The sequence below is a fragment of the Gracilinanus agilis genome, chromosome 4 (assembly GCF_016433145.1).
Source record: "Gracilinanus agilis isolate LMUSP501 chromosome 4, AgileGrace, whole genome shotgun sequence".
Lineage (NCBI taxonomy): Eukaryota > Metazoa > Chordata > Mammalia > Didelphimorphia > Didelphidae > Gracilinanus > Gracilinanus agilis.
The window spans coordinates 424,852,855-424,872,325 of NC_058133.1; the positions used below are offsets into that span (position 1 = coordinate 424,852,855).

The 19,471-nt window shown below is 39.3% G+C and overlaps 1 protein-coding gene across 1 annotated transcript in view; it reads right to left on the reverse strand.

Moving 5' to 3' along the window:
- Positions 1 to 18,781, reverse strand: part of PLG (plasminogen) — a 31,980-nt gene extending 13,199 nt beyond the window's left edge. Inside the window, exons 1-7 of the mRNA XM_044675476.1 lie at positions 18,652 to 18,781; positions 15,567 to 15,685; positions 10,142 to 10,304; positions 7,484 to 7,617; positions 5,093 to 5,252; positions 2,294 to 2,478; positions 209 to 357 (exon numbers count right to left, since the gene is read on the reverse strand). Coding sequence (XP_044531411.1) covers positions 209 to 357; positions 2,294 to 2,478; positions 5,093 to 5,252; positions 7,484 to 7,617; positions 10,142 to 10,304; positions 15,567 to 15,685; positions 18,652 to 18,779 — 1,038 coding nt within the window. The 5' untranslated portion in view covers positions 18,780 to 18,781. The remainder of the gene's footprint in view (positions 1 to 208; positions 358 to 2,293; positions 2,479 to 5,092; positions 5,253 to 7,483; positions 7,618 to 10,141; positions 10,305 to 15,566; positions 15,686 to 18,651) is intronic.
- Between the last annotated feature and the right edge of the window lie 690 nt (positions 18,782 to 19,471).

Here is a 19,471-nt window from a genome sequence, read left to right on the forward strand (position 1 = left end):
AGCCTTAACCTAAGAACCCCTTTGTTTATAGGAATTGAGCTGTAGATTAAGCATATTTTTTTAAGCAAAGGTTTTTTGTTTTGTTTTGTTTTTCTGTGAGAAAGAGGTAAGAGAGAGAAAATAAATAATTAAAAATTTTTTGATGATTTAAAAAAAAAAGAAATTCTGTGGGGGATAAAAATTAAAACAATGAGTTGATGCTGCTTACATTTTCTTCCAGGTCTGCCCTTGGATATCTCTGTGGAGTAAAAAGACTATGTTTGTGAGGTTCCTGTGCAGCCCAGGCCTGGCACAAGGTGCCAGCAGCAGTGGTCGACCTCTTGCCCCGGTAGTCTTTCCCAGTTCCAAACATGCAATCTGTATAAGAAAGGAAGAGAATGTGTTGTAGTGTACTTTCCAGTGTGATTGATAAACCCTAGAGGGGTTTGGTTTGTGTCAGATGACAGGCTAAATGTTCAGATTGTCCTATAAATTCTGATCAAGAAATATTGATTCATATTTGTTATTTTGACAAATTACTAAGACAATTTATCAGCTTAGAAATTCAAGAGAGAATAACAATTTACAGAATTTCACAGAATAGTCCTAGTAAGATAGTGTGGCATAATGAGAAGAACACGGGGGTTTGATTTAAGCCAAAGGACCATGGATTATTCTACTAGTCCCAGTAATTCCTACTGGGATGACCGCAAGCAAATAAGATACTCCTCACACTTATATAACATTTTAAGATTTGCAGGTTTACCAGGTGCTTTATATTTAATATCTCACAACCACTCTGTAAGGTAGGAGCTATTATTATCCCCATTTTACAGGTAAAGAAACTGAGACTGAAAGAGATTACGTGACTTGACCAAGGTTTAACAGTGAAGTGTCTGAGGCAGAATTCAGAACTCATTCAAAGGGCATTTATTACACACTATTGATGAGACATCATGCTAAGTGTTGCAGACACAAAGGGAGACAAAAACATGTTCTCTGCCCTGGATGATTCTAATGAATAGGAAATGTTCCCTTCTCTCAGGAGATATTAGAAAGGCAAAAAATGTGAACGTGATTAAAAAGACTTCCTTCTAGGACTCCTCGCCCTTGTCCAGTCACTATCCAGATTATTTCAAGGTGGAGTCTTTTCTTGGGTTGCTCTAGAGGGACGGGAACATGACACTGATTTGGAATCAATAGTCAAAGAAAGACTTATTGACCCAAAGACTTTATATTAGTAAAAAAATATTTTTAAACCTTTCTTAATAATTCTAAAAGAAGAGGGAAGGGTAGCTTTAATTTGCCTCTTAACTTTGACATTGTAGGATCCTTGCAGTTTAGGCTTTTATCACGTTTTGCCTAGGATTACTGTTGGCCAGATGGAAAGCAGTGAAAGAAAGACTAAATGACTTTAGAGAAATGATTCTCCAAGGTTGTGCTGAAAGTTTCGACCATTCTTTTTGATGAAGCAGACCGCTCATTGAACTTTCCTTGTCTCCTATAACTAATTATATTTTATCTAGTTGTGGAATTTTGGCTATTGTTTTGAGAATATCATAAATTGTAGCCAGAAAATGGCTTGGAGGAGAAATTTTTAGTCTTGGTCCAACTTTGGTCCTCTCTCTAAGTGGAAATGCTTACATTAGAATCATCTTAGTTGATTAGATTAATCAAAATGAATAAAAATTACATCTGGATTTGTTCCTAAGATGAGCAATCTGGGCAATTAGAATGGAGGTCTACTGGCTCTTTTTTGTTGAGGTGATGATGAAGTGGGGAAAACACTGAGCTCAGAGTCAAAAGACCAGTATGATCTATTCACTGTGTCACGTAGCTGTATGACTGTATGACTGTGGGCAAGTCACTCACCTAACTTCTCTGAATCTCTGTTTTCTCCTCTGCTGAAGAGGGATAATAATAATTCATTACCTAAGAGAGGGTTGTTGTAATCTTAAAGCAATATGTGGGTGTATGTGTGTGTCTTGTAACAACATGATTGTTTTGCTAGGGAACTCCCAGGGAGGAAGGTGCTTCTACAAATCCAGGTCAGCAGAAGTTCTTCAACTTATATTTTATAGAGTTGCCTCTTTGGAGATCTTCAAGCAAAAGCTGGCTCACTACCACAAAATCTTTTAACCTTTTTTCCTATTCAGATGAAGTGTCAAAGTCCCACCTCATTTTCTACCTCTATTATATGTTATGGTTTGCAAATCTCCCCATTCTTGGTTTTTCTACCTATAAAGATTTGTGTCTCTTTCCTTTTCCCTATTTCAGAGATCGCAGGCTTCTAATGGATACTCTAATGGATTACCTGATTCTTCAGTGGATGGCTTATCTACACTAGGGACTCTTATAATTTGTGAGTTTGGGAGAGTCCCTCCTGTTCCAGAACATTTCTCTAGATTACAGAATTCCCATCTGACGCTGGGATCCGTGGTATAACACCAAGGACTTTTGTCCCCATCTGGATTTCTGCAGTAGTTTTGTATCAAATCACTGTAAGAACAAAAACAGTTTTTGTTAACAATATTGAAAGAATATTTAGAGTCACTTAGGAAAACGTTCAGTTAGGATCTTTCTAGAGGGTTACTTATTTATAAAGGTGTAAATTCTTTATATCAACGATACAAAGACAGCACTATGAAGGCAACGATAAATTGCTATTTGTCTTTGTTTCTCTAGCACGATATATAAATGCATGATAGTGGTAGGTGTTTTATAAATGTTTTCAAATTTGATTTAGTCATAGTGAGGCTTAGGGAAACATTGCTAATTTTCTAGGATTCCAAAGCCAGCCTTCTTCCAAGAGGCCCGGCCATCTGTACGCAAAGGGCATATTTGTAAGTCGAGTATTCATAAGACAGAGAGTACTTACAGACTTCTTTATAAAAACCACAAGTCTGTGGACCCTCATACCATTCCTTACTGAGGTAATTTTAATAAAATATGATGTGACTCATGATCTATGACTCATGGCCTGTGAGTCCTACTAGCTTCATCAGGGTGTTGAAGTGACCCTGGGTTCCTGAAGGCTATGCCAGAATACCACAAGTTCTAGCACGTCCTACCAACCTGGAAAGGTTTCATGGCCTGGCTTGGTGGCAGACTGTTTGTCTCTAGATAAATTCAGAGAGGCTCATTTCTTAGTAGTCCACAAAGTGATAAGACAGCTAAGTGGTACATCTCTGGGGAGAATTGTTAGTCTTGGAGTCAGGAAGTCCTAGTTCAAATCTTGCCTCAGATACTTACTTAGCTATGTCACCCTGGGTGAGTCACTTAAAATCTCTCAACCTCAGTTTCCTCATATGCAAAATAGGAATAACAATAGCACCTACTTCCCAGGGTTTTGGTAAAGATCAATGCACTAACATATGTAAAGTGCTTTGTAAACTTTAGAGCTATGTAAATGCTATCATCATCATTATTATTATTGTTATCATTGTTATTATTGTTGTTTTGGTTCCATCAACTCCCAATGACAAATTCACCAAGGGCCTGTAACCCGTGTGAGCAAAGGGAGTCCCCAGGATGATAGAATCATGAATCTCTAAAATGTGATTTGATTCATAAACTCTGACTCATGGTTGACCACTTATTAAGAAAACTTGTATTATGGAGTAATCACCTATTGTTGCAGTAGATACTACAAGACAACCAAAACTAGCCTACATGCTTTGGTTTTTCTACCATGTGTAGTTTCTATAATATCTATCTGGTGAATGTGTGTGTGTGTGTATGTGTGTGTGTGTGTGTGTGTGTGTGTGTATCATGGGTTGGGAGTGAGAAAGAATCTGACACCTGTGATGAGCTGCTGCAATGGAGCAGCCTTTGACCTGCAAGTGTTAGCCTACTTACACATAAGAGAGTAAGTTACTGGATCCTGCTAGAGCAGGAAATCATTTAAAGGTCTTCTATTTGAGACTGGCTTCCCTTCATTTTCAAGATCTTCATATTCTTAGGTGCCTTCGTGCTCTATTTCTTCTATTCGTCTAATTTTGACCCATTGCCTCATCTTGTCCTCCTACTTCTGTATCCTCCTTGGTTCTTGACTGCCTGCTTTGGTTCTCCCAGTTCTGGTTCAATGCCTGATCCCCACAGATTGACAGTCACCACCCCAGACCCAGAATATGACAATGTGTATAAGACAAATTCACAATCACAGAATAGCAGGATTGTGGTATATCCTGGAGGTGATCAAACCCAAACTGTACCCGAAGAGGAATCTCCTTTAGAACATCCAAGTCAAGGGGCCCTCCATTTTCTATTTGAAGGTTTATAGTAAAGAGGAACCCACCATCCACTGGCCACCAACTAAAGACATCCCACTGCACTTTATGGATGTTTTTCCTTACATCAAGCTGAAATCTGCTCCTTAGCAGCCTTTCCCCATTGTATCTAGTTCTGCCCTCTTGAATCAAGTAAAGCAGATTTATATAACAGGCCTTCAGAAACTTGGATTTAGCTATAATGATGCCCTGAAAGCCTTGTTTTCTCCAGGCTAAACACCCCTAGTTGCTTCTTCCAGTTTCCATATGGCAGACCATACAATGGCATCCCCCTCCCAAACCCCTTTTTGATGCCATCTATCCTGTCAATACACTTACTAAAACATGTTTGTATACCTATATTCAGAGGTGAATCCTAAGCTCTGAGACCTCTGAATATAGGTATACAAACATGTTTTAGTAAGTGTATTGACAGGATAGATGGCATCAAAAACTCACATCCTGTTTATTCACTTGTTGGGGCAGCCAAGTTACATGGTGTGAAGATTCCATTTCTTATTAGATGATATACTTACGATGCAGAATGGAGTTATTCTAAAGTCTTTAACTGCCCCTGAATTGGAAGCCTCTCAAAATTCCATGATGAGTGCCCTTCTGAGGTTTTCATTTAAATTTCACTTCCACTCCACCCCAAAACTGGTCTTATCAAGCTTTTTAAAGCTTTTGTCTCTCCTACACTCAGAATCAGGAACATTCTAGAATTCTCTAAGGGCAGAATTCACTAGTGGAAAGCCTGCACCTAAGTGTCCCGTTTCCCTTATTGGTTTTCTGAACAAGTACACTGGGTCTAATCCTTAACTGGAGAGTAATTAATGTAAACATACGCATGAGGGAAATTGTCTGGGGTCTTCTCATGCCAGTGTGGTGTCATAGAAGACCAGGCTTGGCACTTCTTTCCTGAGTTTGTGGTGGATGATGTTCCACGGTAACTTTGTCCATTGCCCTCATAGCATTCCTGGATCACGTGGGTTTGCTCAGGGGGCACTGAAAAAGAAATTTTAAAAATAAAATTAAAAACCAATTGTTATCATAGACATGTAATGAATTAGAAGAGCCAGTGACTCAAGTTGTAAAAGGAGTGACCAATGGAGTAATTGGGATTATTGACTCTGGTAAATTCAACAAGCTCTTACTCTATCCAGTGTTGCCCATTTGCAATTATACTGTCCATCTTGAACCATTGTTTTTAGCCTAACTCTGTCACCTGCTTCAGCTTAAGTCCATTCACAGCTCAACAAACAATAAGCACCTACTATGTATTGAATAATGTGCTAGGCACTGGGGGAAGAAAGCAAAATTTAGCCAGGATTCTGGTCCTTTTTCCCACAATCCAGTGGTTACTGTTATCTTAGCTAACTGACCTCCTGTATTCTTATCACCATCCAATTCAGCCCTTACCTTGCTTCCATTTATTCTACCCTTTACTAGCTTATTCTACCCTTGATTGGCCTCTTCCACAAAACCCTTTGGGAAAAAAAACACAACCAAACCATTCTTTTATAAACAAACTCCCCTACATTCTTCCACTTTAACTAAAGCATTCCCTCTGACTGTTCAAAGTAACAAACTTGACATATGTCAATGGATACTACATTCCCACTCCCCCTTGACTCCAAGGCTCTGGAAGAGGGGTAGATATATTCCTTGCTCTCAATGCTATTTACCCACAGTTGTTTCATTGTCATCACTCAACAACCTCTCCCAGATTCCTCACCCTCTTTCCCCACTATCCACATTCCTTTTATCTACCAAACTTCTGAACACTCAACCCCTTCTCCAACGACCTTGGCACCTGGCTCAGTCTTCCTCTCCACCCTGTCCCCCGCCATCACCCCCAGGAACTGAGATAGCCGCATGAATCGCCTTCCTTTCTATCACCCTTGTCAAAATCCTTCGACCTTCTCCACTCCAGTGATCTATAAATCTACTTGATACACTACAGAGGCCACCCTTTGGGTCTCACTACCACTACTTCCACACTGATGGTCCAGTTGAGATTATGTAACCTGAATTTGTAATGGACCAAATTAGCATAGTTTTGTGACTTTTTTCTAGCTTTGTTCAGCAGCAGGACAATTGGACTGGACTACAGGTGATGGAATGTGGAAGCAATCTAAGGTCAGAGCTTAGCAGAGCACGTAACAGGCTAAGTGGGCAAAGGACCTGGGAGGAGAGGGTTGTAAAGAGTTGTATAGGGTGAAGATAGGAAAGAGAGGAGAATGTAGCCAGTACAAGGGTGATGGCCTGGGAAAGAACTGAACAGTGGAAGGTTTGGAGGCCACAGTGAGAATTAATAACAGGGATAATCAGAGGAAAAGAAGAAATGAGAAAAGATCATGATCAGATAATTGAATTTTGAAGTTCATGATTATGAGAATAGAGCACTTATGGGTGACAGCCAAATGAAGAGTATGGCCATCTCTGGGTCTACATCAGGTGGAGTGGAGGAGGAGGACATAGAAAAAGAGTAAGTTGAGGAAATGGGAAGTTAGGGTATTTGAGGGAGTACTAATATGTATGTCCAAATCCCCTAATATGAGGGCAGGAGTTGGGAAGGAGAGAAAACATTTGCTTTTTTCACGATAACCCTATGCAATAGGTAGTATAAATGTGATTATTCCCATTTTACAGATTAAGAGACTGACATTCAAGGAGTTACAATGATTTACCTATGATCATACAGCTTATAAGTACCAGAGATAAGATTTAAACCCAGGTCTCCTTACTCATAATTCCTCTTTCTTTCTTTATTCCTTTCTTTCTCTTTCTTTCCTGCTTTCTTTCTTTTTCTTTCTTTCTTTCTCTTACTTTCCATCCTAGAATCAATACTATGCTATGTTCCATAGCAAAAGAGCAGTAAGGGCTAAGTAATGGGAGATAAGTGACTTGCTCCAGGGTCACATAGCTAGGAAATGTCTGAGGCCAGATTTGAATCCCAAGACACCTCTCAATCTAATGAGCCACCTAGCTGCCCTCTAGATTCCATGTTCTTTCCACCACCCTGCACTGTCTCTTTGCCATACTGAAGAATAAATGGGATTTTCTACACAACTGATGACTCCCCCCCCCCCACAAGTCTGCAAATATAATTCTTAGCCAAATACTCTATGTGGGATAAGTGGGAGCTCACCCAATTAGAATAAAAACAAAACCCAGCAGCATGAGAATCATATGAGCACTTTTGACTCCATCACTCATGTCATTCTTACCCTTACCCAATGCTTCTGTCTGTGGAGGAGAATCACAAGCAGGTATATCACAGTATTCCCACCTCCGTTCACTGTTAGTAGTATAGCACCAGGGTGCCTTCTCCCCATCAGGATTACGGCAATAGTTTTCATCCAAACCTCTGAAAAGAATTTGTTGAAAGTTAATTGAATTGGCATCAATAGCACTGAAGAAACATTTTGTTATTAAAATGAACAAACTAATTTATATATGCCTTTAAAGCTATGTGTCCACCATGACACAACTCAACACATTAATAATTTTACTTAATGCCTCTTGTGTCCTAGGCACTAGATATATAGAGGTGAAACAATATAGGGTCTGACCTGAAGGACGGAATGCTGTACTGGAGGGAGGAGCCTATGTAGCAATGCAAAGGGTTTAGAGTAGCAACACAGGGAATATTAAAGGGTTCTCCACTGGCAACAGGTGAGCTAAGCTTTGAAGGAAGCTAGGGATCCCTAGAGGCTGAAATGAAGAGAGAAGGCATTCTAGGCAGAAGGAACAACCTATGATAAAGGATGAAGGTGAGAAAGAGAATGTTGCCCATAGGCAACAGCAGGTAGAGGATAAAGAGTGAGTGGCAAATAATTTGTAATCAATCTTGAAAGGTAAGTTAGAGATAGTAAAGGACTTCAAATGCCAAAGAGAGGAGTTTGTATTTTATATGAGGAGTCAGTAAGGAGCCTCTAAGCTTCTTGAGCAGAGGAGTGAAATATTCAGATACACTGAGTTCAACAAATGTTTGAAATATAGCTTATGTGGAATGGGCTCATGTTAAATCACAGCTTCTTAGCTACTATCAGTAATACAAAGATCTAGGACAATCCTGAAGGACTCATGACAAAGAATGCTATCCACCTCCAGAGTAAGAACTGTGGGAGTCAGGATGCAGATCCAAGGATGCTATTTTTCACTTTAGCTTTTTGGGTTTTTATTTTGGAGTTTTGGTTTTATAGGAGTATAGTCTTACAAGCAATGGTCAATATGGAAGTAAAAAAAAATTCAGTTTCTTCTTTTGGATTCAAGGATGAAAAATGCATCTAGACTTTGTTGGAATCATTAACATGATGTTTGGGGGTTGGTCTTTATGCTAAAGAATCAGCTTCTGCTGCCACCACCACCACTACCACTACTACTTACTTCTACCATTATTACCATCCATTTTGTTGTTATTGTTCAGTAGTTTCAGTTGTGTTTGACTTTTCATGGTCCTCCCATTTAGGATTTTCTTGACTAAGATACTAGAATGGTTTGTCATTTCCTTCCCGGGCTAATTTTACAGATGAAACTGAGGTTTATCTTCTCCAGGGTCACACAGCTAGGAAATGTCTGAGGCTACATTTGAACTCAGGTCCTCTTTTTTCTATGGCCAGCTCCCTATCCATTGTACCACCTAGCTGTCCATGTCTTCTACCTACTACTTCTACCTACCTACTACTACTCTTCCCATCTACTTACTATTTTTACTACTACCTACTACTATACCTCCACTATCACCACTACTACTATTACTTGCTACTACTACTACTAACAGTAATCATTATAACTGACACATATTTTTTGACCAGAACCGCAGATGTAGGGAATTCTTTATGAGAAAATTTCCTTTACCAATGTAGATAAGTGAATACTCTGAAACTTGCAGTCTAGAGAATTGCCTGAAGCACTGAGAAGTTAATTGATTTGTCCAAGATGTGTCCAAATCCAGACTTGAACCCAGGTCCTTCTTGACTCCAAAGAAAGCTATTAATCCAATATGCCAAAGCTATTTCTCAAAATGAAGCCAGTGTTAAGATCCCAAAGATGTGTGTTTGTTTTGGGAAGGAAACTGTACTCAAGAATATGAGTTGTAAACCTGAGTATTCGTCTATGGCTCCAAAAATGGAAGAACTCTCTAGGACAGCCAGACTGTTAGAATTACAAATTTGGAGTTAGAAGACTTAAGTTCAAATCTAGTCAATAACTTCAATTTCTTCATCTGTACAAAGAAGGGATTGGACTAGGTAGTATCTAGGGTTCATGCTAGCTCTAAATTGATTAACTCGAAAGAATCCTTTAGGAACTAATGGCAGAAGTTTCTGGTAGATAAAGAGTCTTGAAGGTAGAGATGAAGGTGGAAAAATTAGCTGGCTGCCATACAAATTAGTATAGCCTTCCCCTTCTCACACAAGCCTAATCAGTCTCAGTTCTTTTCTGAGACCTAAAGACTTTGGCCTCAAATGTTTAGTGCTAGATTCAGAGTCAAGGAGCCTTCCATTCCAACCCCAACTCTGTCCTGGGCTACCCATGTGCCTTGAACAAATCCTCCAATTGTCTGGAATTCAGTTTCCTCAGAGGACTTTAAAATTACCTTTTGGCTCAAACTCTTTGACCTGTTGCAGTACAGGTAGGTGGTTCAGTGGATATAAAGCCAAGGCTGAAGATAGGAGGGCCTAGATTCAAATCTGACCTCAGAAACCACCTACCTTTATTACCTTGGGCAAGTCACTTAATCCCATTGCCTAACCCTTATCACTTTTCTGCCTTAGAGTCAATACATCATATTGATTCTAAGACAGAAGGTAAAGTTTTAAAAATAAAATCTTTGGCCATTAATCTTAAAAAAAAAAAAAGTAGGGAATTGTATTCTCATGGGGGCTTACTTGCAGGGGAACTTTTCTGGGATCCGATTATGCTTGTGAGGTATCTGTGTATTCCAGTGCTGACAAGTAAATCCAGACTTAGTAACTGCAATATTGCCTCTGTAGTTTTCACCCCGTCCCTTTAAACACTGAAGCATTGGACCTGGAGATGGTGGGGGTGTAGCTGAAAGAGAAAAAAAATTATACTATATTTTTTGGAAATACAGAGAAATGTTAAGAAAAAACTGGTCTATGTTCCCACTTTGGCTCTGCTTCCTATGAAACTTGGCATTTAGATGTTGTTTTTCCATTTTTCACAAGGCCATAAGCTAGATGAGGCTTGCATTTCCCTCACCTGTTTTTTTCTCTGAGATAGTTGAAGAGAAGGAGCCTTTTCTGAATGCTCTCCATGCCCTCATCCATGCCTCTTTTAGTATGGGTACAATAAAGCATTCTCGACATAAAGATGACCAAAGTTCTATGCAACTTCAGTCTCCCTTCTTGAGGACAACATAGCATAAGATGATCATGGCAGCTTGTCTTGGGAATATGGTAGTCATGTGACCCTCTGCAATTTGCTTACCCACTTTGAGGCCTCAGTTTCCTCAATATGTAAAATGAGAAGGTTGGGCTGGATGACTTCTAAATTTCCTTCCAGCTCTAAGTTTATGATCCTATGTTTATTTATCTCTTTAAATAGAAAATAAGCTCCTTCAGGGTGGGGATTATTTAATTTTCAACTTTTTATTCCCAATCAATTAAATAACTAACATTTATTAAGTATCAGATACTGTATTAAGCACCAGGGATTCAAAAAGAGGCAAAATGCAACTGCTTCCTTTGAGGATCTTACTTTAGCACGATGACTGGCACACAGTAGGCACTTAAATCCTTGCTGACTGATTGGTATGAAGCCCCAAGCAATTGATTCTAGAATTTCACTAGCAATCGACATCAATTTCATGGGTCCAGTCCCTAGAACTTACAGCAGTGAGAAAATATATTCTCTTCCTTAGTCACCTGCCATCTTTCCTCTTCTCCAAAAGGATTACTGAAGGCAGATTTGTGATCATATCAACCAGTTAATTCCAGTATCCTCTGATGCAATTCTTTTGGATCCTGTGTGTTCTCTTTTTATCTTCCCATCTATTTATTTCTTTCTTAAGCATATTTGCTCTACCCTTTCTAGTTTGAAAATCATTCTCCTTGACAGAGAAGATGAAAGCAGCCTAGGAGTTGACTCATTCAGCTTTGTTTCTGTTGTCTGCTAACATTTCATTAACCTCAAGTAGTGGGCCTATACCTTTCTTGTTCTGTTCTTTTGTTCTGAAAATTCAAAAGGAAACAAACAAAAAAAAAAGCCCAACCCTCTTTGTTCATTTTAGAATTCTTTTAAATTTAAATATCTCCCTTAATGTTCTCTCCCATCCAGCAAAATTGGCTATACTTCACACAAATATACTCTTGATGACAAAGAAAGAAAAAATATTGCCCCAGTGCTCAAAACAGGGGAGTTAGGTTCTAGCAACTGGATCCATGAAAATGATGCCAATACTTAACAAAATTCTAGAATCAATTATTAAACAGTAAATTTGTAAGTTCTTTCAGGTGCAGCTAGGTGGTACAGTGGATAGAGTGCTGGGTCTGGAGTCAGGAAAACCTGAGTTTCAATCTGGACTCAGATACTAACTTGACTATATATATATATATATATATATATATATATATATATATTGACTATCCCCTTCCCCAGGCCCTGTACCTAAAATGCTCTGTCCCCAGACCTCTGATCTTGGTCTCCTGGAGGATTTTTTGTTGTTGTTTTTTTCCCTCAGCATTCAAGTTTTCTTAAGTTCCCTTCACTGTTAGTGCCCTCCTCACTCAGATTCCCTTCCATGTATTATAGATAGCTAGTATGTCCTTAGTTATTATTTTTAAACCATAATTTTCTGCCTTAGGATCAAGTCTGTATATTGCTTTCAAGTCAGAAGACTGGTAAGGGCTAAGCAATGGGAGTTAAATGACTTGCCCAGGGTCACACAGCTAGGAAGCATCTGAGGCTAGATTAGAACCCAAGACTTTCCATCTCTAGACCTGGTTCTCCATCCACTGAGCCACTTACTTACCTGCCCCCTCTACCTAGTTATTTACATGTTATTGTACCCATTAAAATATTACTTCTTTAAGGTTTGGTGGGCAGTTGCCTTTATTTGTATACCTAAGACTTAATGCAGTATATGGTATATATCAAGTACTTAAGAAATGTTAACTGTAATTGCAACGACCAAGCTTGACCCTAGAGAAGAGCTGGAAAAAATGTACATCTCTTGTCTCTGTAGAGTTTAGAGACTATGTATCTGGAGTGTTGTAAGCACTATCAGGAACTGTGGATGTGTTGATTAGTTTTGCCAGACTGCTTTTAAATATTTTTCTTTTTTATTCTTTGTTTCATTATTTGCTTTTGTAGTTTTTAATTCTGAAGTTCCAAATTCTTTCCCTTTCCTCCACCCTCCCTGAGAGAGTAAGTAGTCTGATATAGATTATTCTTTGATTCCAAGGATGTCTCACTGGTTGGGCATCAGGGTTGTATTTGGAAATGAAGGTCACATAAAAACAAAAGACACAAGTAAAATGATATTTTAAAGAATAAACTGCTCAGGTAAAGGTTGAAGGAAATCTAGGTTAAAGGCATTCATGTAAAAAAATTTAAGGTGGCGGGAGGGTTGACTCCAAGTTTAGCATAATGTTCAATGAGATGATTTAACTGCCCCAAAAGTTAATATGAGCTTACAAATAATATGATTAAAGAAGTGCAATGTCCCAAATAAAGAACACAATTGCTCCATAATACCATGTTTGGGTTAAATATCATCTGGATTAATGTGCCACACTTTTTAAGGGACATGGACAAGCACATCTGGAGGAAGGCAATGAGATGGTGAGAGTATTTTAAATCATATCTTAAAAGGAGAGGCTGAAGAAAACTGAGAATGTTGTAAAGAAATGCCAACTGGGAAATGATGAATACATCAAAGACCTTTTATTCTAAATTATTTCTCTCTTTTATCTCCTGTGACATCAACCTTGAACCTCATTCCCCCATCTCTGGGGCATTGGAGGTGTTGGAAAAAGTCCTTCCCTTAATCAAGACAAGTCTTATAAAGGAATTAAAGAAATCAAATGGAACAATGCCACATAGATGCGAAGAGAAATGGAACTGTGGGGTTACAAAGCTTTAGCAACATTCTGTACTTTAACCTGGTCTAACTACTTCCTTTTGAGTTCCATGTTCCAGCCTTGCATATTTACTCCTAAACATAGATGAAGCTGATTCTCCTGTTAGCAGGTCAAGATCAGCCCCATCATCTCTAATTAGGAACTGATAGAAAAGGGCACAGGATTAGTTATTGATATTACTTGATATTTAATGATGTTGATATTATATTACCAGGATCATGTCATGACATTGTTTTTTATTTCTGAGAAATCAATCTTGACCCCCCCAACTTTCAAATATACCATTTCCCTTCCAAAATTCTGTAGTCATAGTAAGCTGTGCCCTTTTCCATTAGCTTCGTCATCTCTAATGAGCATCTCAGGCTAGTCTAAGGCCAATCAGTCCATCTGAGGACTCTGGATATAGGCTTTCTTGTGGTTTTCTCAGTTTTCAGAGCAGACCAGTCTCCTTTCAGCTTGAAAGCTCATGACATCAGTTGTATCCCCTGCCAAATTCTGCCCTATAGCCTGAGGATATTTCCAGAAGACAAAAGCCCTCAGTCAATTTTTAGAGTTTCATCACAGCTGCTTACCAAAGAGAACACTTAAGGGAAACAGGATAGTTCTCTTTGAATAGTTGGAAAGTTGTCACTGAGTAGAGGAATTAAATTTCTTTTGCATAGTTTGAGGCAGAACTAAGATCCAATGACTGAAACATACAAAGAGGTAGATTTCAGCTTAATATGAAGAAGTACTGTCTAATAATCAGTTATTGAAATAGTTATCAGGTTGAAATATGTAGTTAGAGAATTAAAAAGAGAAGAGCTGACTTGAGAAGCAATACATTCCTCATTGCTAGAAGTAGTCAAGTAAATGTCAGATTGCATATATCAGGGAATTCTGATGATGACCTAAGATCTCTTCGCTTTAAGACCTTATTCATCGAGATAAAACCTCTTTGTTTTAAAAGCAACAGATTTTACACGTCAAAATATTCGTAGTGGTGCTTTTTGTGGTAGCAGAAAATTGGAAACTATGTGAATGTGCATTCATTAGGTGATAGCTGAACCAACTGTGGTAAGTCAAAGTAACAGAATGTTATTGGAATGTAAAAATAAGAATATGAAGGGCAGCTAGGTGGCTCAGTGGATAGAGATCCAGGTCTAGAGATGGGAGTTCAAATCTGGGCCTAACACACTTCTTAGCTATGTGACCCTGAGCAAATCACTTAACCCCAATTGCCTAGTCCAGTGGTTCCCAAACTTTTTTGGCCTACTGCCCCCTTTCCAGAAAAAAATATTACTTAGCACTCCCTATCACACACTATCACCACCCCCTTACAGTTATTCACTGCTCCCAAATGCACCTGTGGCCATCACTGCCCCCCTGGATTGCAGCAGCACCCACCAGGGGCTGGTGGCACCCACTTTGGGAATCACTGGCCTAATCCTTACTACTCTTCTTCCTTGGAATCTATTGTTTCTAAGACAGAAAGTAAGGAGATTAAAAAAAACAACAAACATGAACATGAAGAATTAAGAGTAACATGAAAAGATCTATATGAACTGATACAGAGTAAAATAAGAAGAACCTGGGAAAACATTATTGCAATCATGCAAAAGAAAAGAACAGTGAAAACAAAACTCCTCAGGGTGTAATAGTAACCACCAATCTTAGCCACCCACAAAAGATAAGGAATTGTGTTTCTGTCCTATCCTTTGAGAAGTGGTGGACTATGGGTAGGGAATGGTCATGATCATTGTATTTTTTGGACTTGCTTAACTATCTTTTCTTTATTACAAGGGATGGCTTGTGGAGGAGCAGGGGAGTATATCCAGAAATGACTATGATGTAAAAATCAAAAGGCATCCAATAAAACAAAGAAAATTATTTTAAGGGTAGAAAAGGAAATGAATAGATTGGAAGTGGGTCCAATTTTCATTCAAAAGAGCAAATTATTGAGTCAATACCCCATGTATAGAGCCAAGATTCATGTTTTCCCATACATAGTAGATAAATGGGTCTAATTAGGAAGAAAAATATGAGCTAATGTTCTTCTCAATCAACTATCATGACCAATAAAACAGTTCTAAATAGCAGTAATAACTTGTAGGGTCTAATGTCACCTTTCTGCCAGACACTGTGACTGCCAGATATTTTCACCTTTATCCTGTTTAACACTTTATCCAGAGGCTTTGAAAAACATAATGCTGTAATAGGCAATGCTTACCACAGCGAGAAATGTTGCAAAATTCCCAGCGCTTATTTGGATCCGTGGTAAAACACCATGGTTGAGGCTCTCCATCTGGATTACGACAATAATTATGCTTTAGATTCCTGTTGGGAAGCCTGAAAAGGGAAAGAATTTGTCGAATTTAATGTCACAACATCTCTCATATCTATATCCCCTTCTCTCCTCTGACACAGCTACCACCTTGGTATAGACCCTCATCACCTCCCTTTTTATTGTGGTCAGTCATTTCAGTCCTGTCTGACTCTTTGTTACCCCATTTGGAGTTTTCTTGGATACTGAAGTAGTTTGCCACTTCCTTCTGCAGCTCATTGACAGATGAGGAAATAGAGACAAACAAGGTTAAATGATTTGTCTGTGGTCACACAACTAGTAAATGCCTGAGACACTATCCACTGTACCACCTAGTTGCCTAGACTAGTACAAAAGTTTCCAATTGGTCTTCCTGCCTCAAATTTTTCCCCATTCCAGTCCTTCCTCTACTGAGCTATCAAAGTAATCTTACTAAAAATTCAGGTCTAATGATTCCATTTTCTACCCAATATACTACAGTGGATCCTTCTTTCCTTCAGGATCAAATATAAAGCTCTTCCCAACCTACCTTCTTACTACCTTCTCCAGGGTTAATACTTTATTCTCTTTTAAGTGCTAGTTGGTGCATCCAGGTATATACCACCTGGATGGTATACTAAATAGAGGTCTGGACCTAGAATCAGGAAGACCTGAGTTCAAAAGTAGCTTCAGACACTTGTGGTTTGAACCTAGGCAAGTCTCTTAACTATTATTTGTCTCGGTTTCTTCATCTGTAAAATGAAGATAATAGCAGCAACAAAACCTCCCAGGGCTGAGTGAGAGCAGGCCCTTTCTCAGTCTCCCATTCCTGTGTCCCTCCCCCACCTGGAGCTTCTCCCTAGACAGTTGTTAGAGAAACCTTGTATCCCTCTGTCCTTTATAATCAACTCTGAAACTTAATAGACCCTGTTGTCATTTAATCAAACCTTCTGCTAAATCATTGGTTGAATGATAAAAGGGGGATAAGGAGAGAAAGGAGGTTACAATAGTGGAGGTAATAGATTGAGGTGGTAGGAGGGATGTAAGGGAACCTCTGAGTTTAGGGAAATATAGGATGATGAAGTATAATGAGTGGCAAGGAGATATGATGAGGTAGTTGGGCAGGCAGCTGCAAAAGGGAGACACAGCCTGGGTACACAGGCTTTAGGCAGAGGACACTGAAGGGAAACAGGCTGAACCCTTTCAGGTAGGAAGGGCACTTCTATAGGACATAAGGTTAGGGCCAGTCAGAAATGGTTTGAAACTAACTAGAGGGCTTTCTAGTCAGTTTCTCAAGTTCACAAAGACACAGTCTCAAGGCTCTTCCCTGTCTGTGAAATAGAAGGGCTTCTCAGAGGAAGTATAGAGATCACCACTTCCTCCAAGACGGACGCCTCCAACTCCCCTCAGGACCCAAAGAGAAACTATTCCTTTCTCTCCTTATCCCTCTTTCATCATTCAACCAATGATTTAGCAAAAGGTTTGATTAAATGACAACAGGGTCTACTAATTTTCAGGGTTGATTATAAAGGACAGGGGGATACAAGGTTTCTCTAACAACTGCCTAGGGAGAAGCTCCAGGTGGGGGAGGGACACAGGAATGGGAGACTGAGAAAGGGCCTGCTCTCACTCAGCCCCAGGAAGTTTTGTTGCCTTTAAGGTTAAGGAAGTTATATACAATGAATCAGGAGATAATTTGTATCAAGGGTAAGCCCTACTTGTCTATGGGAAAAACTAAGTCTTCAAAGTTTGATTGCTACCACCCAAATTCACCCTTCTCCCAAAACCCACAGGAAATGAGGAAAGGAAATGGGGAATGAAATAGGGAAGGTCAGGGAGATCCAGAGGAATTAGCTAAGCTACAAACGCTTAAGAGAAAAGGCACAGATTCAAGGCCAGGTTTCAGCCCAAAGACAGAGGCTCAGTTGGCCCTTCTACTCTGTCCAAGCCTCTGGGATCAACTGCCCTTAGTCAGGGTTCTAAACCCCCTTAACTGCCAGAAATTCTGCAGTTATCTTTTTGCAGGGTTGATTGCACCTCTGCACTACACCATCCACTATGGGAATATTGAGGATTGTGTGTTTGATATCACCAACGTATAGGAAACAGGAAGTAAATGGCAGGCACTTAATATGCTTTTTGAAATCCACTAGCCTTGACCCTAAGCAGAACATATCTGGGATATTGTGTTCAGTTATGGATACCATATTTTAGGATGGATATTGATAAGTAAGAGTGCCATCAGAGTAATGCAGACAGGATGCTACATGAGTATAATGTATATATATCACAGGGTTGTGTTTGGGTTTTTTTTGCTTTTTGTTTTTTTGTTCCCTATCACACTACTTGTTTTTTTTTAATTAACAATAAATTCCATGCTGCTTATCTGATTCCTTCTGAAAAAAAATGCTTTTTGAATTTGACTAACTAGCCACTGAGCTGATACACACTAGGGAAGAGAGTGGAAATCTCATGTTTTTACTACCTGGCACTTCTGTCCTCCTGAATTTTCATGGAATAGAAAGAATAGAATACCAAGGGCTACAGAAGCAAAAGCAAGCACAGATGGTCCCCTACGTGGAGTATGAGAGAGTCCTTTGGGATACTCAACATTGGGGTGAATATGGACATAGGTGATTGCATCCACATTTTCACCAGTGAATAGAAAGATTTCCCAGCCAGTGGGAAAAGGACTGGTGGATCTTGGAACTAATTCATCTATTCCTGATAATGAGAACAGAGAATGTGATGAGTGTCAGAGGAATGAATGTAAGGAAGAGAACAGTTGAGGCCAGTAGATACAGCATAGTTCTAGTCCTCGGCTGCTTTGCCCTGTCATGGTAAGAATGTAGAAGGGCAAGGTTGGAAAATTCCTGGGATCTGAAACTCATCAGCAATGGCTTCTTACCTTATATCTAGTCATTTCTTGATAAGATAATAATAATAATAGGAAATACCTATGTGGGTCAAAGAATGAATTCTGACATCTTTATTTTCTTCTGAAAAGACTTACTTGGAAGGAATGTACTCATGAGAATGGGGGTCTTGGGAGTCCCAACGCTGACACTCAGTTCCAGATTCCGTCCTTGAAACTGTGCCTTGGTAGTTCTCACCATTGCAGTGCATGCATTCATCTGGCATGGTGGGTTAGGGGGAAACAAAGAGAGATTGGAATGAACAAAGGGAACAAAGCTGACATGGGGTGAGGAAGAGGAGGGGAAAAAGAAACTAGAACTAGGATTAGAAATAGCTGAGTGCCACTTTCTAGCTACATCTGCCTTCTACACAAGTTCCATATCAAAGCGAGGCTAATGAAAGACCAGAGTTTTCCTAATGCTGTTCTAATCTCACCACTTTTGTGACTAAAATTTGGAAAGTTAGGGCTAAAAGTAGAGCATTTTAGCCTCTGGACCCTTTTTTATAGTCACACTCAATCAAGAAATTTCTCAGTGAATACAGGGGTGGGCTGGTAAATGCTTAACAGCTGACTCTTCTGAAAAAAATGTATAAACAACACACTTTTAAATTTAATTTGCATTATTGACATATTCTCCATCACTTTCTTAAGTCTAGACAAGCAATAAAACAATAACTGATAACCCTGATTTGTAGTCTTTGTGGATTTCCAAGGTGTAAATGGTCACAGTGAAAATTTAACAATGGCCACTCTAAAGCTGCTTCTAATATTTCATTGAGATTCAGCATGCTTTGGTGCCATACTTTTTCTAAGAGAGCAGTTATTAGAAAAGGAAGGAAGGAAGAGAGTAAGGGAAGAAGAAGGAAGGAGAGAGAGAGAGAGAGAGAGAGAGAGAGAGAGAGAGAGAGATAGAGAG